Here is a 25357-nt window from a genome sequence, read left to right as displayed (position 1 = left end):
ATGAAGGTTAAGTTCAACATGTTCATGTTCACTAAAATATTAATATTGTTATCTGATATCTCAAGGAGCCCAAGCTACAGGCCGGGTATATTATAGCACATCGCACTATACACACGCTATGCTAATCAAAGTGAAATGATAGCCCTCATCTAAGAAATGACATACGGCTCCGCTCCATCTCCGAATAGAACCTCAGGCTGTTCAGCCGCGACTTTCAATATAGTCTGGGAAAAGACAGAGTTCGCCCACGCGAACCACGGTCTCGTGTATGATTTGATGTTGTTGACATCGATGGACTCGTGGACTAAACCCAGGAGACTGGAGTTGCGGACTAGGTTTAGAGAATCGGTGATCTCCGTTACGTTGTCGGTAGTCAATGCCTGCACGAGCAGGGACATAGGCCAGGCGTTCTCGAGACCAACTAATGCGTCTGTGTTAGCTGTCCTGATTTCAAAATTCTAAGGTTCGGGCATTGCTTACTGTGAGGTCCACCGATGCCGTGAAAGTCCGATCCAGTGAGGTAGTATGGGTTTCCGTTAGGGTCGAGAATCATCTTGCGGGTGTTTTGGTAGACTTGATCGGACTTATCGACGAAGCCTAAGTAGGGCAGGGCTAGGAGGGATGGAATGTTCGCGTCGTCCATGAAGATGCGCGAGCCGTACCCGTCTACTTCGAAAGCGTAGACATCGCCGTACGTTGGGTGGTTGAAAATGCCGTGTTGGCGGACGGCTTGCTCGAGGTTCTCTCCGCGGGTTTGGAGATTGGATGCGAGGGTCGAGTCGCCGCCAGCTGCGCGGATCAGATCCGCGGTCTTCTTCAATTGCACGGACATCATGGCATTGGCTGGGATGAAGTAGCCCAGGATAGTGGCGTCATCGCTGGGACGGAATGCGCTGCGGATGAGTCCGGTGCCTCCGTTGAGCGGGTTCCCGATCCCGGCCAGATTGAGGGTTTCCGTGCCGAGGGTTGTCTGGCGCTGGAAGGTGTACTGGTTCTGGACATACTGAAGGTTACTGTTGAAGGTTGGCTGGGACTGGGCGTCCGTGGTGTTCAGGAGAGTGTCCAGGGCGAGATACCACCGGCTGGTGAGGAATTCGGTGGATCCGGTGTTTTCGTAGAATTCGTTGCCCAGAGCGAGGAAGTTGGCCAAGGAGTCGAGTTCGTATTTGCATTCGTAGACAACAGAGGGCTCATATGCTGGATGCACAGTATCCTGTTGGCCGTTGCTTGTTGCTTGGATTCCACTAGGCGGAGGGGGCTGGAACGCGTTGCAGTAGGGTGATTGGATGACGAACTCAGCCTGCGTATGAATGGCTCCGAGGATGAGACTGTATAGAGCCGGGTCCTTCTTTGCCAGTGTTTGATAGCCCGTCAATTGATTTGTCGAGTCGCGCAGCCACTCTGCGTTGATGTCTCCGGTCACGACGAACGTCTGAGCTCCTTGCCATTGCGAACTGTCTCGTCTCATCTTCCGAGAGGAGGAAGTACTAGTGGACGTGCTATTGACATGCCAGCGGATGGTTGTGTCCAGTGTGTTAGGGAAGGCATTGCGAAAGAGTTGAGCCATGTCCTTGTCTACCATGCGCGAGGTCACATCGTCGATGACCTGCTCTACTGCGTTTGAGACAAAGGTCCGACATTCTGCTGCGGGTCTTTGGTAGGGCAGATTCAGAGGACCACCGCTGTATGGGGCACTGGAAATGACGAAGAGGATGAGCAGGCTGATACAGAAGTCATGTCAAGGGAAGAGTCCCTTACTGTCCAGTAGAAGCATAAGAGGTGTAGTCTGGACAAGCCCGACGCAGAATGGAAGGCTCATCGCGAGCTGCAGCTCCCCTTGCACCCAAGCCGGCGGCGAGGGTGACGGCCAGCGACAACGAGCGCATTTTGACGACTGGTTAGCGGTTGTCGCTGATGGTGAGTCTGTATTATGAGGCCGGAAGGTTGAACCAGTGTGCCATTGACCATTGAAAAAGAATTAGGGGGAACAATGGCATGTTTTAAAGTGGGCGGGTTGGGGGATGACAGGGGAAGGCAGGGGAATGCGGGGAAGAAGATCGCAAACAGCCGATTTCCTCGCTGATCCCCCGGATTCCCGGCAGTATTTCCCATCCCATCATACCAACTCACTCTTGCCCTGTAGGATGCCTTTGAACCCTCCGGAATGCACATACTTCGTGGCAGTAATTCTAACTCACTGCAGGTCAGATTTGCATCCATTGCTCTCTGCGTTATACATCTACTAGTCTTGTCATGTCTAGTAATAATTCTCCGCTCGATCAAGTGCCTTGATCAGCCGATGGCCAAGAGTCTTTCCGATAGTCGCCTGACACCATTGATATTATATGTTGGCATTAGCTTGTCGATCACATCCCAGGACGGTATTCGCTTAAGCATAACTTGAACGCTATCCTACTGCGCTTCGAAGCATTGACTTTAGTCCAGAATTGGTACAATAGAGTAAATGATGGATTGGATAATGGCTATCATCTTTGCCTATCAGAGCCAGCCGCATTCATGACAATCAAAACTATGAAAAAGATTGTCCATTTCGAATGGGAGCACACTCAAGAACGCTGCAAATACGTCACAAATATTTGTATAGTCAAAGCTCTACCTAATAGTACATGAACTGGACGTATTACTTGGGTGGAAAATGCTATGCGTGTCGAGTGAAAACAGTGAAACTATATACTATAGATGCAGCGCTGTATGCAGGAACACATAAGCATTGGGATAAGGAGAATAGCAGACCAGATATTGATGACATGTAACAAGCAGTCCACTGCATCGTACCAAAGAAGGGTATACTGGGTGTGAGTCTAGTCTGGGTTGAGGTGGAGATAACCGGGTTTGACCGGTTCAACGCACTGCATATGGGAATGGCTTCTTGGGAGTGCTTAGGCGCACTATTCAACCAGCGTATATCGGTCACAACCCCCGGATATGGTATATGAGCACCAGAAGCAGAGAAAAGTCTCGAAAATGACGCGGTTTCAGAATCGTCCGATTATCCAAGAGCTGTTCACTTCCTCGAGAAGAAGGACATGATGCTACCCTGTCCCGGTTTCGCTGCTGGTTTGCCCTTGGGTGCACTCACAGCGGGCTTCTTCTTGGGAGGTGGAGCTGGCTCGTCCTCTGAGAATGACTCCCAGCTTGGTTCCTCAACAGTCACTACGCAAGAAATAAAGTCAGTGATGGCCTTACTCAAGTAACATTTGATAATCTCACCAAGATAGCCCTCATCGTCCTTGACTGTCTTCTTCTTCATGACTTGGCGTCTGCCCCTGCGACGACCGCCCTTCACCGTAACTTCTTCCTTGAGTTCAGCCTGTTTCGGCGGCGGCTCGTCGATAGGTTTAGACGCTTCCGGTGACGGTGCAGCATCGGGCATTTCTTCGTCTTCGTCTTCGTCTAATACCAGTCAGAAGAGTTACCGACAATAAGGAGGCAACGTACCATCATCTTCCATCATCTTTCTGAGCCTCTCTTCACGCTCTTTCCGCGACTCACGTGTACCGGCGGATGCGGACTTCCCTGAGTCTCGGAAGAGCTCCTCGGGCTCCTCATCCCCGTCTGATGCGTCGTCCAGAACCACTGCTACTCATCAGTATCATGTAAATCGTCGTCAATGTAAACGGTGAACACCCACCATCTTCAGCAGCACTGGGTTCGGCCTATATGATTGTCAGTCACTCGATACCAAGACAATTTGGGTCCAACAAAACTGACCGATTCGGCAGCCGAAGTGGCCGGCGTTGCTGATTCTTCCTTCTTCTGCTTCGGCTTGGCTTTCGCAAAAGAGCTAAATATACTGCTCTTTTGCTTTGGAGGAGCTGTCTTCTCAGTTGGCTTAGACGCTGGAGGTTCCTCGCGTTTAATCGTTGTCTCCGTCTTCGGGGCCTTGTCTTCAGACTCTTTCTTGGGTTGTGGTGTTTCTTCTTCCTTAACAGGACGCTTAGCTGGAATAGTCGCCTTAGGGGGAGCTGGAGCCTGAGCGGGAGCTGGTACAGGAGGGCGACCGCCGGTTCGTCTCTGCAGCACAAATCGAATTAGTATCAGAGGAATATAGAAACCCGAGCGCATGTCTTACCCGGACATTGTTGCCCTGGATCATGCCCCAGGTCTTGCCGTATTCTAAGGGATCCTCCTGAGCATGCTTGGCGATCATCTCTCCCGCGACATCTGTCAAGACGTTGAGATCCTGAAGCACCGTTGGCTGAAGGCTGTAGACGTATATCGATGAGATTGATTGGAAAGTCGCCTTCGCATCTGCGCACCCAATTATCAGACTCCACCCTTTGCGTAACGCAATGGAAGCAATTCCACGTACCCTCCAAGTCTTCCTCTCGCACAAGCACAACCGAGGACATGGCGATCTCATCCGTAGCGACATCCTGGTTCGGCATCGAACTGCTAATGTAGGGACTGCTCTGGGGAATGCCATCGAAGCTATCCTGAAGGCCATTCGTTGTGGGAGGGGTCTCTGGCGCTTTCTGGATGCCCGTGATAATGTAAGTCGCATTGACGCTGTTTGGCTTCTTGTTGTTTTCGTTGCGGTGGAAATCGAAAAGCATCCTTTCCGATAACAATCAGAATAATCCATATGCATAACTTCGTGTCTTTCGTATAAGACATACTGCTTGGCCAGGGTACTATGAACCCGAAGGGCTCGACCTAAGGACCGGTAGGTGACCTGTAGTATGCGGCGAAGCTGTTAGTAGATATCCAGCTTGCAGCACATTAGACATGACTCACCGTGCGTCGCTCGTTGAGAACATTCTCAGCAAGATACCTCTTATAGTCAGCGACAGCCATGATGACAACAGGCCTCTTATCGTGCGTGAAAAACGGCGTCGTTCAAAGCAACATGCGATGCGGAGTAGAACATGGACGACGCGTTCTGGAAGCACTTTACGCGTATCAGTCAGCGGGTCTTGGCACCGCAGCCAGTCTCCGACGCCATCACAATAACTACTCTTGATGATCGCCAGTTGCCATTCACGGTTCATTACAGCCCCAGAAACTCTCCTCGTCCCGCCTTTGCTTACTAGACCTACCTGTCTATCCGATGATACCTCGATAGTCGCCGTAGCCTGCACCCACCCACCCCATGGACCAAACCTTCGACCTCCCCGACTCGACCGATTGGCTTACAACGCCACTGTCACTCGTCGCGCCGCTCGAATCTGCCCTCCGCTGCCAGGTTTGCAAGGATTTCTTCGATAACCCGGTGATTACTTCGTGCAGTCATACATTCTGCTCACTTTGTATTCGGCGGTGTTTAAGCACGGAAGGCAAATGCCCCGCGTGTCGCAGCTCGGATCAGGAATTGAAGTTGCGGCGAAACTGGGCTGTTCAGGAACTGGTCGAGGCGTTCCAGAATGCTAGACCCAGTGTTATAGATTTGGCGAGGAAGGCTGCTGCGCGGGGGAGTGCGACAGAAGAGGCAAAGTCGGAGGAGCCAGCACCGAAAAAGAGAAAGGTCGAGGCGGTAGATGGATCTGCTGCGGAGGGCGTGAGGACTCGATCGCAAACTCGGGGAGTGGGCTCTCAGGAAGATCCTGTTGCGATTGAGGTCATTGAGGATAGTAATGATGAGGAATATGTTCCAGGTGTGTATACTCATCGGCAAAGTTGCGTCGCATGCTAATTGCCACTGAAGAGGACGGACTAGTCGCGTGCCCGATCTGCAGCCGGAGGATGAAGAATGAGGCGGTATTTCGACATTTGGATACATGCACTGGAGAGCCGGCGCCACCGAAACAGTTGAACTTTGGGTAAGATATGTCTTCCGGAGCGTCTCTACATGTTTGCATCTGACTCAAAATTATAGCTCGTTACAACCAGCGGCGCAGAGATCAAAAGACGCGCTGAATAAAACACCAGAACGACTGCCCATTATAAACTATTCTTTATTGAAAGATAATGTGCTCCGAAAGAAGTTAAAAGATTTGGGTATACCGAACACGGGCCCGAGGCCTCTTCTGCAACGACGTCACACAGAGTGGATGAATTTATGGAATGCCAACTGCGACTCCAAAACGCCAAAGTCCAAGAGGGAATTGTTGCGAGAACTGGATATCTGGGAACGTACACAAGGCGGTCAAGCGCAATTATCAGGTGATGTCACAGATACCGTCATGCGCAAAGACTTCGATGCGGCGGCCTGGTCAACGAGCCATGATGATGACTTCAAGCGACTCATTGCGAATGCGCGAAAGAAGAGCGAAGCGCAGGTGCGCACCACGATACCACAAGAAAATGTAGGCACAAATCAGGCAACCGACCAGCTTGCCAGCCAGACAACGTATCAGCCTTCGAGTGCACCTGTTGTTGAGCACACGGAAGCCATACATGCGGCGGAAGATGCCCACCCCCCGGAGAGGTTGCCTGTAGAAGACAAAACCGTCATTGTTCCTGAGGTACAGGCGCAAACGCTCCAGAGCTCAGTCGACAGCCAGATGACCAATGCGCAAAATTAGTTGCACTCGGTGTATGTGCCTAGAATATGCGCATTATGCAGGTCCCAGGCCCTGGAGGATTGTTCATCGTCTTGCGCTAAGCAGTGGTATTGGGACCTTCCTCGACCGACATCCGAGACAGGCGGTCCTCCAATTCCGATTCCACAGCTCGCTCCGCTGCTGTTCTGCGAGCGGCTTCCTGAGCGCCCTGCTGGAGACTGTCGAGTTCGGCGAGCTTCTTGCGAGTCTCTTCTGCCTCCTTCTCTTCCATCTCCTCCCGCTCCTTGTTCTCCAGTTCCTGCAGCTCGTCGTCGATCTCAGTCTCATCAATCTGTGGACCAGCCTCGTTCATGATGTTTCCGACCTCGTCCACCTTGGACATCTCTTCACGCAACTCTTCTACCACATCCTCGACCCTCTCCGCACCACCGATCTGAGCATGCAAGCCCCGAAGTGCTCCGGTGCTTGCCTCCATGACCTTCACGAATTGCACCTGATCCGTCGCCTGCTCGATTTTGGAATATACCTCCTCAAGCTGCATCAGGGTATCCAGTCTCTGTTTCAGATTATGCTCCGCGAGCTTCTTAGAGCGCACAGCCGAGAGCGCAGAAACGCGGTTCTTGTTTCGCAGAGCCATTTTGGCAGTCGCATTAAGCTCAGTGATTTTATTCTCCAGGTTTTCCACCTGCTTGGCCATAGTCGCCATGAGCGTTTTGATAGAGGCGACGGCGGTATCTTGCTCTGTGATATCTTTTGAAGCGTCACTGGTTCTGAATTTGATGGTCTGCAACATAATTAGCATCCTACATGGTATAGATAAAACACTGAGACATAGGAATAAAGACACATACCTTGCCATCGTACGCAATAGCACCGCTATCACGGGACATGTACAGTAACAGCACATCCATATCCACGTCCGACAGGCGAGTCCCTTCATCCAAAACACCCGCGAACTCGTTCACGAAGCTTTCCTTGGAATAGACCAAGTCCGTTTTTGACGGACTATTCGCCGTGGCACTCTTGACTACGCGGTCCGCAGCCTCCTATAAGCACACCTCATTAGTCCTACCCATTCCAACAACCGCGGACCGAACCCAAGCCAACGCAACCAACCTACCTTCAAATTCTCCACCAAAACCAATTCCTGAGGCTGCAACCTCGGCGTCGCCTCCTCGCCTCCAATCACAACGCCCTTCAACTGCTTCATTCCCCAGCTCATGACAGCCCACGGACTCAAAACAGACGTATCAATCCCCCACTGCGGCTTGCGCAAACTCGCTGGATTAGTCCGATAAAGATGCAGCGGCACCATGGTTCGATTCCTTGTCGCTTCGTCCTGCATCACACGGAGCCATAATTAGTCACCGTACACACCCATTTCCTCATATACCTGCATATGGTTGTAACATACAAAGACCGCACCCAGTGCGACAGGCCGTCCACACTCCGGGATCTCCAGATCACGTAGCAAGGATTCATCCGCTCGGAGGATCAAGTGATTCGCTTTGCCCTTCGAGGCGGGACCATGTGGAGCGATGTAGCCGTGCTTTGCGGCGGAGGTTAGGGCATGTTCCCAGGCTGCGATGTTGGTGGTGTATCCCTCGGGGTTGGTCTTGCGGTGGATGGGGAAGTCGGAGTAGAGGGAGGGGAGGCGGTTTCTGAAACAAGAGAAGGTGTGTCAGTAAACATGATCAGAGTGGATGGCAAAGCGGGGCAAGGACGGACTTTCTGAAGGAATCCTGCGAGAGGATATATTGAAGGAGGGTCGTCATTGTGGTTATTATGGTGAGTGGCAGATGAGTATGTAAAGTGAGACAGTGAAAAAGAGATGTAATGTCTAAATGTGATATATATTATGTATTCGCAATGAAGGAACTGTACACCCTGTCGGTGTAGGCTGGATAGCCCCCGTGTGTGCGTGGTGCTACTGAGGTAGTATCGGGATGTCTATCTGATGTCAATAAATGGGCCACTTCGTCCTTAGCGTTGGTTGTCGGGGAGGTCATCTTATCGATAAGAGGCGGTCACGTGTGATGGCTCTGCCGCGGCGGGCGATCATTTTCTGCCACCGCCCAATTTTCAACAGATTTCGGAGCCTTTTTTTGGGGACTGTATGTTCTTAAATCCGCTTAAATCCGAGATTTTCAGAGCGAGGTTCGCTAGGTTCTGCCGGGTTGAGCGGTCTACAAGGCGGTAAGAGTCTACCGGATATGGTAGGACTATAGAGACAGTGGAATTCAATTTAAGCATAAACACGTAGAGAAACATTAATTGACACATGTCTATGATATTGTATAACCTATGCGCCCGTCGCACCATTATTGCGTCCCTAAGCTCGTTCGAAGTCGTCATTGGCTGCATTGTCATCATCTCTCGTGCCTTGCGCCGGACCAAGACCGCCCGAATCCAGCGGATTCGAGATCAAGGATTTGCGATTCATGCGCCGGTCCAGCTTCTCGCTGGTTTCTTCCGTGCCCAGTGCTTCGGCAGTGGCTGCCTCATCCCTTGTGTCTAGCCCTCGGGCTTCTAAGTACTCGACCTTGACGGCGTGTCTTAGGTTGTCAACGAACGTTTGCATCTCGGGCATTGGAAATCCCCCATCGCCATCCAATACATCTGCATATAGTCGCTCCGCCTCCTCGAGAGCAGCCGATGCTAGTGACGGTTTCCCCAGACGAAGCCACATATCGGCGGCAAATACACTCCACATTCCAGCCTTCCGACGTCGAGAGCCCCATTTCATTCCGCTCACCGGTGACCTCGCCGCATAGCATGCCGACACACGCTCGCTGAAAAGGCCCTGGCCGATGGATCCCACTAGCCCAAGGTCCATGGCCCGCATGGCCCATCGAGCGGCGCTTTCCACTGCCGAACCTCCACGAGACTTCAACAATTCCATGGCTAAAGTGAGGCAACGAAGTGCATCAGGTGCGTCTGAGCACCGTGTAAGATAGGAATAACATGCCGTGTCGAACATCTGATCGATTCCGTCGAGTTTCACCTTGGTCCCCATTGCGGCCGGATTGAGAAGCATGCTTACGGCGCACATCTCGTAGGCACCCGCATGGTATTTCCAAGCCTTGTCGTTCGCATAATCCGACCGAAGAAGCTCATACGTGGATGCTGATAACTTCCAGTCGCGGAGCATGAACGCGAAGTCAGCCATTTTACGCAGAAGGGCTTCAGGCGTGTCTGGTCTATAGTAACCGTGAGTGACATCGTAGTTTCCGCTGGCTCCCCCCGATGTGAGGCTGGAACGAGAGCCAGTTCCGAACCCCGCCCATCTCCGTGACATGGACATGAATCGACCACTGATACCACGCCTACGAGAGGCCACCTGGTCATTCCAAACAGCGACTCGGTTTTCCATGAATGGTATGACGGACTGTGCAACTAGCTCTCGAATAAAGGCCTTGATTGCCATAATATCCGAGTCGAAAAGGTAAAGACCATTATTATCCAGGTCAACCAAGGGCTCTGTTGATCGTCAGTAATTGCCATATTGTAGATGCAGGGATCTTCTCATACCAGCTCCACCCGAAAGTCGCTCAGTAGGCGAGAGCCATTCGCATTCAGGAACTTGAACACTGTCATCGTCGGTGACCACGCACTGATTACTGCGCAGCCTCAACAAGTGGCAATGTAACCCGAAATGACGCTTCATTTGGTCGTACAGCTTGGTTGATTCGGCAATGTCATCCCGATCCTCGTCATGAACAAGCACGTAGTACCGGAGGTATTCAGAGTGACACCAATCTGGCAACCTCCTAGGCCCATTGCTCGTATCCGCATACAGTTGTCTGAGGGTTTCAAGCGGGGCAGTATTGCGTGAGCTAATAGCAATAACGCTGGCCACTGGATGTCGAAATGTTTCATGCGGCGTGGCCGAGGATATCGATAGAAGGTGTCGAAGAAATACTTTGTATAAAGGGGATGTTGTAGGAAAATTCAAGAAATCTCTGGGGCGCATTGATCCGCCCAGCGGATCATCTGTCGTGCCCAATTGCTTCTCCAAGACCTCTTCCACCTGTGCCAGGGAGGGGTTTCGCCCTGAGCTCGAATTGGTAGGGGGCGGGCTGTTGCTGGCCAAGTTCACGAAGCGCACCCCGTAGTCTTCCCAGCCACGACTCGACCCCACGCTGTCCCTTATGACCAACTTTCCGGGCACATTCTCACCGAAAGGGCGAACCAACTCCCAGAAACCACCAGCGAAGCCTTTCTGTCGTACCAACTCATCGGTGTCCGCTGATGCATAGACTCCAACCACCGGGGAGAACGAGCGTATGATTAGAGAACGAATTTCCTCTGCGCCATCGAAACGACCTTCTACCGGGGATCCCAGGGATGATCGGGCTAATTGTGGAGTCGACGATCGGAAAGAAGGAGCACGAGGCGATGCGGACCTAATCGGAAGTTCTGCGGTCGTGGCCGTCAGGGGCGGGGTCGGAGAGCGGATCCTCGAGTCTACCAGGTCTGCATCAAGGGTCGATGACGAGTCGCGGCGCTGATTCGGATATCTCGACTTGGATGCGACACGTGGAACGCCGGGCGAGAACGACGGCGGAGGCTTGACCGGAGCCGCATCTCCGGGCGATGTCATGGACTCCGAGTTGCGTGGGATGCGCTGTTAACAAGAGTAGAATTGACCCTAGAGCCCATGGACCGGGTGGGGAGTGATCCCGCAGGAGAGTAATAGAGGAAGGGAGTGATGTGGTGTGGTGAGATTCGGAGGGAATGGTCAGGAGAAAGGGAATGGCGGGAGGAATCCGGCAATGTTGTAGGGATGCGTTTGAAGCCAAGTCACCGCGGGCGAATCCCAGAGCGCAAGTCGGGCGAGCAGCTCCGTTGGGGCTAATGCGTCCCTCACGGCAGCTAATGTCGGGGGTCAGGACGGTGGCGAGGTACTCTTTTGATCACTGCTTTTCAGAATATATGAATTCCGAGGTGATCCAGGAAAGCAGACTGGCTTACCAGTGGATTGTTATCGAACGGAGAGCTGCGACAAGCTTCATTGTTAGTTTAATGGATTGAGTTGTTGTTGACGGCTCGGAAGGCGGTGATGATCCTCCACTTGATCTGCCGGGCAATTAATTGATTGTTTAGGCGCTGCTGTTGATCCCCTCCACTCTTCCTGCGATGCGCTCTCCTTGTAATCGGGAACACAAGGCTGACCATCTCATGACTCAATAGAGTACATTCACTCGTCAGCCCATTTGACTCATCCTGGGATGGCTGCTACCCATGCTCAGAACAGCCCTCTTCTCCTTGCCTTCCAAGCGCCGCCTACTCCGCCTGACTGTTCCTCTCTCTCCGCCAACTGATGCTTCCGCCGCAATTGGATTTCTTCTTCTTCGCAGAATCTCCCCGTTGATACCCCGTGCTTGTATACATACCCTCCGGTCTACATCTGTACCGCACAGCTCTTCCATGAGCCGTCGGAGATCCTCCAGCCTCTCCCCTCAGCGAACAAACAAAAGACGGCGCATACCTGAAGCTGCCCCGCATCAGGGCGCTGCAGGAGACACCATGACTCAATCCGCGAATACCGTTCCCACCATTGAACTTACTGCTCTTGAATCGACATTAAAATCACTCTTACTTGATGTCGCAGAATACATACACGAGAAGAATATTGCAGAAGGCCGCCGCGATACAGAGCCTACGGTTCTGCGATTTACCGGAGGATGGGTGCGGGACAAGCTCTTAGGGGTGGGTAGCAACGATGTGGACGTCGGTATCAACAACATGACAGGGTATCAGTTTGGTTTGCTCCTCAAGGAGTATATGGATAGACCGGAAAACTTGGAGAAGTACCGACAGAAACAGCCCAATGGAGAGCTGAAACATGCAATTGCTAGCCTACATAAAATCGAGGCGAACCCAGAGAAGTCCAAACACCTGGAGACAGTGACAACAAGGATATTCGGCTTGGATATTGATCTCGTGAACTTACGAAAGGAGACCTACTCGGAAGACAGCCGAAACCCGCAGATGGAATTTGGCACAGCCCAGGAGGACGCGATGCGCCGCGATGCGACGATCAATGCGCTTTTTTATAATCTGAACGAGTCCAAGGTTGAGGATTTGACTGAAAGAGGTCTGGAGGATATGCAGAAGAGGATCATTCGTACCCCGATGGAACCCTATCAAACCTTTCAGGACGACCCATTGCGTGTGCTGCGCTTGATTCGCTTTGCTAGCCGACTGGGTTACAATATCGAAGAGGAGACTCAGGAGGCTATGCGAAATGAACTTATCGGGGAGGCTCTCAAGCTGAAGATCAGCAGAGAACGGGTGGGCAAGGAGCTAGAAAAGATGCTGCAAGGTTTGTAACGTCCAAGTCAGCATTGATGGTTGCTCACAGTTTCCAGGTCCTGATCCCCGCGGTGCACTGCAATTCATTGACCACCTTGGACTATACCCGACTATTTTTGCCAACCACCAGGATGATGCGCAAGCAGATACCTCGTCATGGGCACTTGCATACAATGCGCTGGGGAGAATTTTGAAACCTCATGATGATGACCCCATGATTATCAAGAATGTTCGCGATTTCCTCATACGCGACAAACTTGAATCCTACTACGCGTGGATGATTGCGGCATTTGCTCCATGGTCAAGTGTGCCAACCCGCGTTGCGAGGGGACCCAAAGCCAAACCTCTCCCGGCCCGGACCGCGGAAGTAGCTCGAGACAGTTTGAGAGCCGATAACAAGACAATCGCCGTCATTGGCGATGCGGCCCATAATTGGCAGGCCATTACCGACATCAAGAATGCTGTCCTCGAGGGACGCATGGATGGAACTGCAGCAGAGGTGCGGCAGCAGGTCGGACTGCACATCCGCTCATGGAAGAAGGACTGGAGACTCTGTATACTTCTTTCCATTCTTCAAGGAATTATGCGAGGCGGCGAGTTTACCAGCGGTAAGGACTTTCCCATGCCCATTGTCTATATAAGAAACTGATGCTTACGTGATGGCAGTTCTGGAATCGTACGACCGCTTCCTCTCCTACATCAAAGAGCAAGACCTACAGGATGTGTTTGAACTGAAGCCACTCGCCAACGGCGGAGAGATTGTAAAGGCTCTTGGTTGCAAGACTGGGCCCTGGATGTCGAAAGCCTTGGATATGTCGATCAAATGGCAGCTGTTGCACCCGGAGGTTACCGACAAGGAACAGGTGCTAGAAGAGCTGTCCCGTAGAAAAGAAGAGCTAGGCATCTCTACATAGTAATAGAAATATCATGGCTGCTCTATGGGTACGCATACTCTGTTGTTCACTCCCCTCAACAATACTCGGCATTGTGGGAGGAACCGAGGAGAATCCTACTTCGTCCGAGGAAATTTGGCGCCTTTAGCCATGATAGAAGCAAATCTGCTCATATGCCAACCGGTGTCATATAGTATGACGATCGTGAAATACTGCGAAATAGGCACATTCACTGCGCCGGATCGCACGGCAAAGTCTCACCCAATGTGAGTAAGGGTGATCGCTCAGGCAGGGAAGGGACCCTCCATCACTCATAGACCACATCAGTGCCATAAATTGCACTCCCGATTTGGTTCACTAAGTAGGTAGTAGCTAATGTAAGGAAGTATATTATCATGTATCACATGGATGTCTGGAGATGGTACTCAGCAATACAAATCCAATCAATTCCGTATGCCTTGCAAAGTTCCTTCTCCCTACCTGCATGGCAGAGGGGATATGAGTACCTAGAATGTTTGAGAGGCAAGTGAGAAAGCCCAAACATCTCGTGAGTCTGGTGGTTGATATTCATACGCTTGTGCATCCACTTCCTCAAGTCCGGCCACCCGGTATTGTCAGCAAGTATTGTTGAATTCGAATGACAATGTTTCATGAAGACTGGGGTTTAATCTCTGTCTGATGTACTTTGGGTTGAAGAGTCGCACGAAAAGTCCCTTGCGTAAGGCTCGGAAATCTCCATGGGGTGAAGGGGATGTATTGCTTCCATGTAGCAACCACCACAATCCCTCCTTCAGGGTTGGCATTTTCCTGACATCTGAACTAGGGAACTAAAGACACGGTTCCCAGACAGACGAGTTGCATTGATTCAGGTGTTGAATTAAGCAGTACATGCCGGGTCTATCGAGTGCTGCCTTTTCTTCTTCCATTGTCCGTGGGACAGGTTATACACACCTGATAATACTTCAAACACCTCAATCGTGCAGTATGGGGTAATACAGCATGTGTAGTCAAGGCCAATCTGCATCTACAATAGCTCACATGAACCAACCTTTAGGAAATGGTGGCTGGCTGATGATGATAATTCCCTCAGCTCAATCGAGCCCACATATGGCCTATGCAATAGGGATGATGACTGTGTCCACAATTTGAGCATGCAATTGACGACTACAAATACGTCTCTCAATCCCATATCTTTTGAACATCAAAGCCTCCCATTCTCAACTTATTCATACACACAGTCGTTGCTATTCGTGCACAAACAGGCAGATATGCGCTACCTCGGTCTTCTGTTTTATGTCGCCGCTTCGTTGGTGGGCGGCGTGTATGCCTCTCAGGATCCAACCCCAGCAGAGCCACTCAATTATGGATGTCCGCTCAATCCTTCACAGTGCCAGAAGAATGTAAGTACGCATTGCCCCCAAAGTACGATATCACGTGGAATTGTATACTGAAGCATGCCATAGTGCATAGAGACCGTCCACGCTAAGACTTGGACCTGTGATGGCACCCTGAAAACGTATGAGACAATCCTTCTATATTACTTTGACAGGTTGACCGTTCACTGATCATTCCATTATATGTCTAGTGTTTGCCACTGTATTGGCTCAGCAACGGCGGCTCCTGAAGCATTGTTCACCTGAGGGTTCTCACTTGGTAGCCCTACTACAAACAAAGCTACCTCATATCAGCCATGTGCAGCGTCATGTGTCTATTTATATTGATAGAGCGATGCAATGAGAGTTCCAATGTGTTAGGTCAACGCTGATTTTGCTGAAATAGCGGGTGACATCCTGCTCTCAGTTGCTTGTGTTTGGCATGTTAATCCATGATTTACATGTTCACCAGATGTCTTAGTATGGTCGGAGAAAATAAGATAGTCATTGGACGATAGAACGTGCAACTATCTACCTCGTCTTGGTCCAGTATGTGTCGACACATGTACCAAAGACTCTTAACTGGATCAGGTAGACTTGTTAAAACCCAGAGATATATACTACGTTTAATGAGTAATCATTCTTGTTCTTTCTTCCTTTTTTTCTTTGACATATGCATGGTACCGTAAAAAATGAATATAACTTGGATAGTAACGGTAAAAATTACAGATAGAGGAGGAAAAGAATTAAAGAAACCGCTCATATAGTATTAAGTTGCAGCTAAACGATGTCTGGGTGGGTAATGTAAAGACTGTTTCTCGGCTCCCGTTTCTTACCGCTCGAGAAATTCGGTTGCCGACGGCGATGGATCCCCGAGTCATCTGGCCCGAAGCTACCTTTCTATGGACATCTTGACTGTCAGTTCTACAAACACGTTTCTGTAGATAGCGAGGTACATTGACGTGTCTATGGAAGAGTTTAAATCGGTGGCGCGTGAGTGCCTAAGTCGCGGTGATGCGCACATCCCAGACTCGCGGCTGGATAATGTCGTCGTCCCCAAGGAATTGGACCGTTTATGGGACACCATTTCAGCCCACAAGGACAACGACAATGCAACTGTATGATAGGCCATTTTGATATCACACCTAGATAGTGATGCTAACTGATTACTGCAGGCATCTGAGAACTTGTATCTCACTCGGGAGTTCCTGAGACTTCGGACCTCCAATGAATTATCAGAGCCTGATGTTGCCGCAGCAAATCACATCTATGCCTGGGCGAGTAGGCATGCTCTTCCATCGGCAGTGTACGCGGACTCTATGGAAGAGCCCAGTGGTGAGTTTAAAGCTTCCCTCTCTCACATATTCAGATATGCTGACGTAGCCCAGAAGAGAAGAACGCTCTTATGCATGAAGATAAGCTGCGATCATCACTCGCAATATCAGTGATTGCGGCCTTGGACTCTCTATTTCCAGTGCATAAAGCAGCAGACGTGCCAAACATCATCCTCGCACTGGCAAGCTTCACTTCCGATGCAGACCCGTGGACAACAGCCGAGTCACACACGGCGTCCATTGCCATTCTTGAAAGGTTTTGCACATCACCCCCGACACCAGAGGCATCCTTCTGGGTTGTCCTTGAAACCATCCTCAAGGACAGAATCCGACCTCTCTTCACGAGGACCAGGAACCCCGCCATCACAGCAGCAGGTCGCAAGGACATGCACCCCATCCCTCTTCCCAGATTTGATACCAGCATTCTTGACCCTGAGTCGAAACCATGGCGATCATCAGACGTCTACGCGACGACAGTCTTTGCCTGGATTTTAAGACAATATCAGGTAAATCCATCTTCAACTGACCATGCTTTACTTGCCGCTAACAACTTCTAGGCGCCAGACATCAACCGTCTGGAATCCCACTTCCCCCTTCTCGTCCCATCCATCCTCGCCTTAATTGATGATGAAACCAACCCCAACAAAACCGACGGCTGCACTCTTCTCACCCATCTCCTGCGACCCATCCAGCAAGCCAAATCCGATATTCTGAAGCGAACCAACCTCTCATCTGTCTTCATCGATGCCATCAAACCATGTCTCCTTTCCCTACCCACCATAACCCCTGAACCCGACTCCATCCGTCTTCTAAGCACAGCCTATCCAACCCTCTTTCTACTCCTCAAAACCAGCTATTCACCCAAGGATAAGCAAACCTACACCACCGAGCTAACAAAAGTCCTTCGCGAGAACCTCATCCCCTCCTTCCACCACATTAGCACCCTGACGCCTTCTAGCGGGACACAATCTACGCTATCCTCGTTCCCGCACCCGAAATTGTCTACTCTTCTATTAAACAAGATACACGATAGTCTCTTCGATCTCGCAGTACACACAACAAAGTACCTACAGGAAATCATCCCACTCATCTACAGTACGCTGTCTAATCCCTTCGGGACGGCGTATCCACCTCTCCTATTGGCAGGAGTGGCTGTTACTAGAGCTGTGATTTTGAATGCACACCCGAGGATTTGGCGCTGGAGAGGGGAGATCCTGGGAGCCGTGGCGGCATGTTGGCTTACCGTGGCTGATGAGGAGGCTGCGGAGCGAGGGAAAGAGGATGAAAAGGAAGAGTTGATTAAACTGAAGATGCAGCTGAAAGGAGTGGTCTACTTGCTGAGGATGGTTTTGGAGAATCCAGATGAGGAGATCGCTAAGGATGACGAGGTGATTGAAGCGAAGGAGGGATTTGCGAAGGAGGTGGAGGAGCTAGTTGGTGCCGATGAGGCATTGAGGGAGTTGCTGCTTGGGGAAGTAGATGGGAAGGATGGAATGTATTTTGGTTGATACCAGTGGGGACTTCTAACCAATTAATATAGCACCGAAATGATTTTCTCCACATCTACTGCTAGTTAATGCGTAGTCTCTCTTAGTCAACACCGTGTTGAAGGCATAGATGAAATTACCCATACAATCACACCAGTCTCTGCCGACTCTCTCAAGTTGAGTTCGATATCATCTCGGACTCGAATACAAGTGTTATACTATACTAACAGAGTCTCAAGGCAAGCCACATATCTCCCGGATCGACTTTGACCCAGCACACTGCTAATATACCCTCTCAGCATCTGATACAACATCTGTTCCATTCACTGCAGTCCCACTCACTACCACCAGCAAAGCAAGCGCTACAACCAGCCCCGATGCTACTACCAAGTAACACACTCCGTACCATATTCAAGCCTCTTCCATATATTCCATCCCAAGACCCTCCTTTCTCCTCTCACCAACTCATTCCATCTCAACTTTCTCTTCATCATCCTCTCCCCTTATCAACTACCATTCTCTACTCCCAAACCGAAGCTACAATCCCAATGCAAGAACCACAACAACCAGCCCCAATCATGTTCCGAATCTTCAACTACGCCCAGCCCCAACCTAACTCCATCCCTCAATCTCACCACCATCCTCCCACAATCACCACAACCAAACCCCCAGCCCAATCCCCTCCGTCCGCGTCGAAATTCCCCCCTCAGAGCGTACGCCTCCCCCCATCCTCCCCTCTTCTCCCCCAACCCACTTCCCCCCAAAACACCCCACCAACTAACAAACCAACGCAGTCCTCCCCGGCCTAACCCACAACGCCCTCCCCCTCCTGGGCCCACGCCCCAGCTCCTCAATGCTGGAATACCACCAACTGCCCATCCTCCGACCCCTCGAATGGCGCACCGACGAGACCACCAACGAGCCACTCCGTCGACCACTGAAAGACGTCGTGTCTCTGACGGCAGCATTCGCACAGACACGCGGATGCGAGCCACCAGAGCCGTGTCTCCATTGCAGAGAGGGTAAGGGCGTGTGGAAGACGTGCGTGGTGGGGTTCGATACTAGGGAGGGGATGAGTGCGCATGGGGCTTGTGCGGCGTGTCGGTTTAGTAGGAGGGGGTGTAGTTTTAGTAAGTACTTATCTTTCTGGGGGGTGATTGATTGGGGGAGGGGGAGGGTGTGGGCTGACTGTGGTAGATATGCAGGTTGAGGAACCTGAGCCTGAGACGCCGGTTAGAGTTAAGGATGAGGTCGGGAGTGAAGCTGGGCTCACCACTCCGCCGCCGTCTGCTTCAAGGGGATATTCAGCTACTGCTGTTGCTTCTGGTCGTGGTCGCGGTGGAGGTAGGGCTAGGGGACGAGGGCGCAGATCAACCCGTCAGAGACCGTATAATCTCAGACCGAGAGCTACCACTCCAACGCCGAGCGGAAGCGATGTGGGGTATACCAATCATGATGAAGAGCGGGCTTCGAATCAGATGATCAAGCTAGAGAGCAGCGAAGTATCCACCTACTCGCCTGGTACTTCTCGCCTCGATGGAAGTATTCTTCCCTTTCCGTTGGGTCCGGAGACGATTGACGATTTGCCGTTTTTGAGACGCGCTCTTACGGAGATGGAGATGCATTTGGGGACGTTGAGGAGGAGGGTGAGACAGTTGGAGGATCGGGAGAGGATGAGAGATCGTAGTATTAATCCGTGGGAGTTGGTGTGATTGATTGATTGGTTAGGTGGGGAGGGGAGTGTTGGGATGTTGTTGTGGTTCATGTTGTTGATGGATTGGTGTTCGGGATGGTGGTACGGGGGTTATGGTGCATGGATTGATGGTAACGGAGTTTGGCGTTGATTTACACTGCATTGTGACTTGCATGTCGGATATGGGGTGATAGTGTGATCATGTGTGGAAGCTAGCGTTCGATGGAGTAAGAAGTCGTTTTAGGGAAATGGCATACGTGATAGACAATGAGACTGGCACCAAGCACTAGGAGTGTAAATGCAGTGTCTTAGGAAATCAAATGCGAAGCATCTTGTCTAAGACAATGCGGCCGTCAATTCTATCATAACTATATACAAAACGACTTTTAAGACCCCCGAGACGAAGTATACACCTTCTGAGGATACAGAAAGCCCCCAAGGCCACCATCTACATGGTTCTCCATTCTCGATCTCAATCCCTCCGACGACGAAGGCAGCATATCAAAGCCCTGAGTACTCAATGACTCTTGAGTATTGACCTTCTTGACAACATCCACCAGCCGTCCGAGTATCGCGTACTCCAGCTTCAGCTTAATGCTATACGCGACAGGCTTGAACATAACCTGCAAAGCATAGTACCCGGCGTACTGAATACCGACGACGGCAACATCCAGTATCAATACCAGGATATTAATCCCGATCAGCTGCGCTAGGATACGACGATGTCGGTCTTCAGGCCGAAGTCGTAGCAGCTTCGCAGCTTCCCAGACATACAGACCGGAGAGGAGGCCTTCTTGGAGGCAGAAGCCGACGAGCTGGATCCGCTCCATGATGTTGTATCCGTGGTTGAAGAGTCTCCAGTGTGTGGAAACGGTTCCGTATAGGAGGACAGTTATGGGGATCTGGAGGAGGATGTCGTCCATGATGATGAGACGGAGTAGATATCGAAGGATTGTGGGGTCCTGGAGGACGAGATGGAGACGGGACCAGAGGACGAGTGAGTGGCCGGTTATCATGCCGCACCAGCCGATCATGATAAGAGTGACGGAGCCGTAGGGTGAGATTTGAGGTCGGGAGAAGAGGAGAATATATCCTACGCATTGCGGGAAGATGCTTAAGGAGGCCACGAGGAGAGACCAGAAGTAGACGCTGCCTCGGCGTTTGAAGGTCGAGAGACAGAGGATGATGAGTTCAATGGCATTGTAGCAGGCGATGGCGGCAAAGGCCGTGAAGATGTGCACTTGGTGGGAGTCTCGGTATATGTCGGGGAGAAGGCGCCCTGAAGGGGTGTCGCGTTTGAGGAGCATGGGTGAGGGGGACACATGGTTGACAAAGATGGCATGGTGTAGTGAGGGGGAGGGAGGATAGTGGGAGATTTATTGAACGTCGACCAGGGTCGCCACCCTCAGGGTCCGAGGAGAAGAGGATCTGCGAGTGGATACAAGGACAATGGGGCCAACAAGGGCCGCTCAGGCCTCCGATTTGCTCCTCATGGGCAGGATGGCGCAAGTGGAAACATATGCAGGGAGGGTGCGGATGCGGAGAGACTAGAAGGGGATCGCTGGGTGAAGCACGATTAAGGGTATGAACGGCAGAAGATCGCCTCACCGGCATCAGGGGGTCCCTGAAAGCAAGGGCGTTATTAGCTCATGGATACGAGGTCTACGCGTGGCCGAGCATCTGACGGAGAAGTTAGCCGATCGACTATCGAAGTTTGCTGACAGCGACAAACCGGGGGAACACGCGGGAGGTCGATCACTTGCGGACAATAAACTGGCCCACTATAAGGTGGATCATGGTTCAATAGTAGATCCATATCTTCAGAAGCGGCCGGCCTGTCCTACATGATGTATTTCTTCAACAATGTTCTGGAAGCTTGTGCATTGACCACTTGGGCTGCTCGCCCCCAGGAGGCGAGAAGTGGCGCCCCATTGTGGAGCTGATATCTCACTCATCGATTGTCATGTAAAGTTGTGATTTGAGTTCATGGTAGATGCTACTTCCACCGGTGACTGTAAAGGCTCTCATTCTGTCACTGCGGAATCTAAACCATCTTTGGGAGTTCTGATTCATCATCTCAAGCCCCTATTCCGTAGCCCCGTGACATAGGTGCTCAATAGTTTCGCGAGGTAATGGGCATTTCCATTGTCCAGACAAATAGACTCAAGCGGAACCTAAAATATCAAAGGGCCATATGGATCTCAGTGTCTCTTCATCCTTCACAGGCTCATCAGGATCGTCAATCTCAGGATTGGTCAATACGGCCTGCAACATTCCATCAAACATCTCATGATGCGCTGTCTGCGCCGCCTCCCAGTCGCCCGTTGGCACCCAGCCATCAGTGGCTGTGTTGAGCAAGCCTGCCAGGTCATAACGCAGATTATGCGCTGCTTCAAAAAGTCTATACTTCTTCTGATGATCTGCCAGTTCAAGCGGTGGGGGAACTGCGTACGGACATGGTCCTGCAAAGCCTAGCTTTTCCCAGTTTTGAGATGTGTCAATCAAGTCGTGGTGTAGTGCCACAGCTCCATCCTTCCACGTCCTGTAGCTGTAGCGAAACGGTCGGGATAGATTTTGGTCCATTAATCTCGGCTTTGAGAGCATGGGTATAAGAAATTGGGTGCAGACATCAAATGCTCTAGTGCAGACCTCGTTCTCCGTTGCAAAGTCGGGAATCTCATCCGCATACCAAAACGCCGGCTCAATGCTAGCGGCCTGCCAGTCAATGATAGCCGTTATCTCAGAAGGATCATCCTCTGACACAAATATGTTCCTCTTGTGAAGGTCTGGGTGAAACTATACTGGTGTCGCACAGTCCATTATCCGGGAATCCTGAGACATGCATCTCATCAGGTCTCGCGTCTGAGCTAGAAGCATCTTGTGTGTTTCGACTGAGCCATGATACATCGGTCGTCGTTTCGTTTCCGAGTCCACAGCCGGAAGCTTCGATAGACCAGCATCAATAAGGCCATCGCAGTATTCATAAAGGTCATTCCCTAGCCGTTATTGGTTAGCCAATACTGAAGCCGTGGGGTTGATTTTGATAACCCACAGGGCCCCCGGTTGGGTTTTGTATCGTGTGAAGCTTGGCCTCTTCCAACGTCACAATTCCAGTATCTGGTTCCACAATGTGGTCCAATACAGAATTCTCCGTCAAGCACACGCTTGTTGTCGGGGCTTACGGGACTGTGTATAGAATACAGACTCCCAAAGCACGGAAACTGTAGGTCAACCACTTCTTTAAGCTTCCGGTAGATTGCGTCTATACACTTGATACGTTTTTTACCGTCCATTTCATGCCACTTCTTGTGCAACTGAACACCAGTTGCATGCTCCATGATGATGTATTCGCTGCCAATGGGATTATCGATGCTCGTGGCATCGTTGCTCCAGTCGAGTATCTTGGGTATAGGAACGGTAGTATTGGCTTGCACTGAAGAGCAGAGTGCACCATAAGCCAGTGAAGCGAAAGAATGATGAGAGGAACTTACGATATTCGATCGTTGCGATCTCAGAACTGGTAGTCAGCTGTGCCGGACCAGCCAGCGAAAACGGAAGTCTTGCAACCACTCGTTTGTCGTTGTCCAGTTCGAAAATGAAGACCCGGTTGAAACCACCTTCCAATTTTTGACATCTCGTGATGGTACGTGCACCTGGCGATAGAGTAAGGACTTTGCGACAGAGGGCATCAAAATCGAATTGAATGTAGCGAGAGGCTCGCTCCTCCTCGTCATTCCGAAGCCAGTGCCCACTAGTGTAATTATGTGGATCGATATCTAGGAGCACACCATTGCGATTATGGCGTCCAATATCTGTTGGTGTCGAGTGATCGTAAGACGTCGGTGTATGATACATGCGCAAATCTCCCCGGGCGTTCCTCATAGCCGTTGAGTGCGAATAGAATGCCCTATCCTCCACGCGGAATGTGTGTTTTCTAACGAGTCCTGTTGTTGTCGAACGGAAGAAAGGGGGTAGTTGGCGCGTAGCATGAGCCAATCTTAACGATTGCTGTATCATATTCCAGAGGATACAATTTGGAATGAGAAGCAGAGGGAAATAGGGAAGGGGAAGGGGAACGCTCTTATCCTCCGAAGCCTATAGTCATATGTCTATATGGGAAACCGATCGAAGGGGCGGATGAAGGCGTGTGTCTTGTGTTTGTTGGCTCCTTAGCAATAGACAGTGGACTTTGGTGACAGAAAATATAAGTCTCTCTTAACAACTTAATGAATATGAGATATGATACCCCTTGAACCTTGTAACATTCTAGCCGCAGGGGTCATAGTCCACATCACTATAGTACCGGGAAATATGCGTATGCAAAGGAACCGAGGAGTAAGTGAGTGACAGCAGGCCAACGGTCCCGAACTCCCGGGATGGTATTCCCCGCTCGATGGTAGCCTTGTTCGAGCGCCCGGTAAGCAAGGATGCTGGCTTTGCTCCTTATCGGTGTCCCACCGACAGCATTATGCACCCTCATAGGTACACTTCTCCGATCTGACTTAACGTGGTAGCCTGCCTTGGAGACACGTCACTCTCGACTCCATCCTTCTTAGCCACCTAGCGTCCCCCCTGGGGTGTCCCTCACTTCTCGGCCATCATCAAGACGAAACCCGACCACTCGTTCTACTATAAGTCTTGATACTTCAGTCTACTGCATCATGGCATCCATGAACCAAGTTCTTACTGGATATGCCATTCGTCGAGCGACACTAGAAGCCAGTAAAAATCCCTACGCCAAGGGCATCGCCTGGGTTGAAGGACAACTTGTTCCCCTCAGGGAGGCCCGCATCCCCCTAATCGACCAAGGCTTTCTGCGCAGTGATCTAACCTATGATGTTATCTCTGTCTGGGACGGCCGGTTCTTCCGCCTAGATGACCACCTCTCCCGACTCGGTTTGGCCTGCGCCAAATCGCGTCTCAAGTTGCCTCTATCTCGCGATGAAGTGAAGAAATCCCTGGTTAGGATGGTCGCTCAAAGCGGTATTCGGGACGCTTATGTGGCTCTGATTGTGACGCGGGGACTGCAGAGCGTTCGCGGTGTCAAGCCGGAGGATTTAGTAAACAACCTATACATGTTTGTGCAACCCTATGTCTGGGTCATGGATCCAGAGGTCCAACGGGTCGGTGGAAGTGCTGTTATTACGCGAACTGTTCGTCGGGTGCCCCCAGGGGCTATCGACCCTACCGTGAAGAACTTACAATGGGGTGACTTGACTCGAGGTATGCTCGAGGCTGCGGATCGTGGTTCCATGTACCCGTTCTTGACGGACGGAGACGGCCATCTCACGGAGGGATCCGGTTATAATATTGTTCTGATCAAGGACGGTGCGATCTATACGCCTGATCGCGGTGTGCTACATGGTGTCACCAGGACAAGTGTCATTGATGTTGCACGAGCGTGTGAAATCCAAGTTCACCTCGAGGCTGTGCCAGTCGAGTTGGTATATCAGTGTGATGAAATTTTCATGTGCACAACAGCGGGTGGAATCATGCCCACCACTGAGTTGGATGGCAAGCCTGTGAATGGGGGACAGATTGGTCCGATCACCAAGAAGATCTGGGACAGGTATTGGGCGATGCATTATGACCCAGCCTACAGCTTCGCAATCAGATATGATGATGAAGAATCAAAGGCTAAGCTGTGATTGTAGGGAAGTGATAATGGCTGATATTCACATATTGCATGTCCGTAGCGAGGTTGGCAATCTGGCGTCCTTATTTCGTGGTCTGGTAAGTCCCCGTCAGACAGTGGTTTCCGTGGGTCTACCGTAGATAATATATCCACTCCTGGG

General features: G+C 51.1%; 11 protein-coding genes across 11 annotated transcripts; 5 read left to right on the top strand and 6 right to left on the bottom strand.

Annotated features, from left to right (window-relative positions):
* Nucleotides 1–149: 149 nt before the first annotated feature.
* Nucleotides 150–1886, bottom strand: AtWU_03227 (glycoside hydrolase family 125 protein; the record flags this gene model as incomplete). The annotated part of the gene is made up of 3 exons (XM_035498340.1): nucleotides 150–421; nucleotides 481–1694; nucleotides 1759–1886. The coding sequence occupies 3 exons, from the start codon at nucleotides 1884–1886 to the stop codon at nucleotides 150–152; spliced, it is 1614 nt and encodes a 537-aa protein (XP_035354233.1).
* A 1139-nt stretch (nucleotides 1887–3025) lies between these two features.
* Nucleotides 3026–4818, bottom strand: AtWU_03226 (uncharacterized protein; the record flags this gene model as incomplete). The annotated part of the gene is made up of 9 exons (XM_035498339.1): nucleotides 3026–3174; nucleotides 3232–3414; nucleotides 3460–3597; nucleotides 3653–3677; nucleotides 3733–4035; nucleotides 4094–4272; nucleotides 4334–4578; nucleotides 4641–4696; nucleotides 4759–4818. 9 exons carry the CDS (start codon nucleotides 4816–4818, stop codon nucleotides 3026–3028), a joined length of 1338 nt encoding a protein of 445 aa, XP_035354232.1.
* A 295-nt stretch (nucleotides 4819–5113) lies between these two features.
* rad18 (E3 ubiquitin-protein ligase RAD18) lies at nucleotides 5114–6485 on the top strand (the record flags this gene model as incomplete). The annotated part of the gene is made up of 3 exons (XM_035498338.1): nucleotides 5114–5615; nucleotides 5666–5780; nucleotides 5837–6485. The coding sequence occupies 3 exons, from the start codon at nucleotides 5114–5116 to the stop codon at nucleotides 6483–6485; spliced, it is 1266 nt and encodes a 421-aa protein (XP_035354231.1).
* A 76-nt stretch (nucleotides 6486–6561) lies between these two features.
* AtWU_03224 (putative vacuolar sorting protein SNF7 family protein) lies at nucleotides 6562–8239 on the bottom strand (the record flags this gene model as incomplete). The annotated part of the gene is made up of 5 exons (XM_035498337.1): nucleotides 6562–7248; nucleotides 7316–7510; nucleotides 7585–7803; nucleotides 7879–8125; nucleotides 8193–8239. The coding sequence occupies 5 exons, from the start codon at nucleotides 8237–8239 to the stop codon at nucleotides 6562–6564; spliced, it is 1395 nt and encodes a 464-aa protein (XP_035354230.1).
* A 557-nt stretch (nucleotides 8240–8796) lies between these two features.
* On the bottom strand, nucleotides 8797–11067 carry AtWU_03223 (TRAPP III-specific subunit 85 family protein; the record flags this gene model as incomplete). Its single annotated transcript, XM_035498336.1, has 2 exons — nucleotides 8797–9944; nucleotides 9996–11067. 2 exons carry the CDS (start codon nucleotides 11065–11067, stop codon nucleotides 8797–8799), a joined length of 2220 nt encoding a protein of 739 aa, XP_035354229.1.
* Nucleotides 11068–11993: 926 nt separating this feature from the next.
* On the top strand, nucleotides 11994–13696 carry AtWU_03222 (tRNA adenylyltransferase; the record flags this gene model as incomplete). Its single annotated transcript, XM_035498335.1, has 3 exons — nucleotides 11994–12792; nucleotides 12839–13390; nucleotides 13449–13696. The coding sequence occupies 3 exons, from the start codon at nucleotides 11994–11996 to the stop codon at nucleotides 13694–13696; spliced, it is 1599 nt and encodes a 532-aa protein (XP_035354228.1).
* A 1247-nt stretch (nucleotides 13697–14943) lies between these two features.
* AtWU_03221 (uncharacterized protein) lies at nucleotides 14944–15240 on the top strand (the record flags this gene model as incomplete). The annotated part of the gene is made up of 2 exons (XM_035498334.1): nucleotides 14944–15075; nucleotides 15139–15240. 2 exons carry the CDS (start codon nucleotides 14944–14946, stop codon nucleotides 15238–15240), a joined length of 234 nt encoding a protein of 77 aa, XP_035354227.1.
* A 776-nt stretch (nucleotides 15241–16016) lies between these two features.
* AtWU_03220 (Tti2 family protein) lies at nucleotides 16017–17890 on the top strand (the record flags this gene model as incomplete). The annotated part of the gene is made up of 4 exons (XM_035498333.1): nucleotides 16017–16166; nucleotides 16224–16383; nucleotides 16437–16888; nucleotides 16940–17890. 4 exons carry the CDS (start codon nucleotides 16017–16019, stop codon nucleotides 17888–17890), a joined length of 1713 nt encoding a protein of 570 aa, XP_035354226.1.
* A 2058-nt stretch (nucleotides 17891–19948) lies between these two features.
* AtWU_03219 (uncharacterized protein) lies at nucleotides 19949–20869 on the bottom strand (the record flags this gene model as incomplete). The annotated part of the gene is made up of 1 exon (XM_035498332.1): nucleotides 19949–20869. The coding sequence occupies one exon, from the start codon at nucleotides 20867–20869 to the stop codon at nucleotides 19949–19951; it is 921 nt and encodes a 306-aa protein (XP_035354225.1).
* Nucleotides 20870–21725: 856 nt separating this feature from the next.
* AtWU_03218 (phosphotransferase enzyme family protein) lies at nucleotides 21726–23444 on the bottom strand (the record flags this gene model as incomplete). The annotated part of the gene is made up of 4 exons (XM_035498331.1): nucleotides 21726–22277; nucleotides 22365–22558; nucleotides 22615–22995; nucleotides 23054–23444. The coding sequence occupies 4 exons, from the start codon at nucleotides 23442–23444 to the stop codon at nucleotides 21726–21728; spliced, it is 1518 nt and encodes a 505-aa protein (XP_035354224.1).
* Nucleotides 23445–24223: 779 nt separating this feature from the next.
* On the top strand, nucleotides 24224–25210 carry AtWU_03217 (aminotransferase class IV; the record flags this gene model as incomplete). The annotated part of the gene is made up of 1 exon (XM_035498330.1): nucleotides 24224–25210. The coding sequence occupies one exon, from the start codon at nucleotides 24224–24226 to the stop codon at nucleotides 25208–25210; it is 987 nt and encodes a 328-aa protein (XP_035354223.1).
* Nucleotides 25211–25357: the final 147 nt, after the last annotated feature.

This window comes from Aspergillus tubingensis (assembly GCF_013340325.1).
Source record: "Aspergillus tubingensis WU-2223L DNA, scaffold_4, whole genome shotgun sequence".
In the NCBI taxonomy this organism is placed as follows: domain Eukaryota; kingdom Fungi; phylum Ascomycota; class Eurotiomycetes; order Eurotiales; family Aspergillaceae; genus Aspergillus; species Aspergillus tubingensis.
The sequence above is the reverse complement of the archived record's forward strand: the minus strand, read 5'-3'. Positions and strand labels throughout refer to the sequence as shown.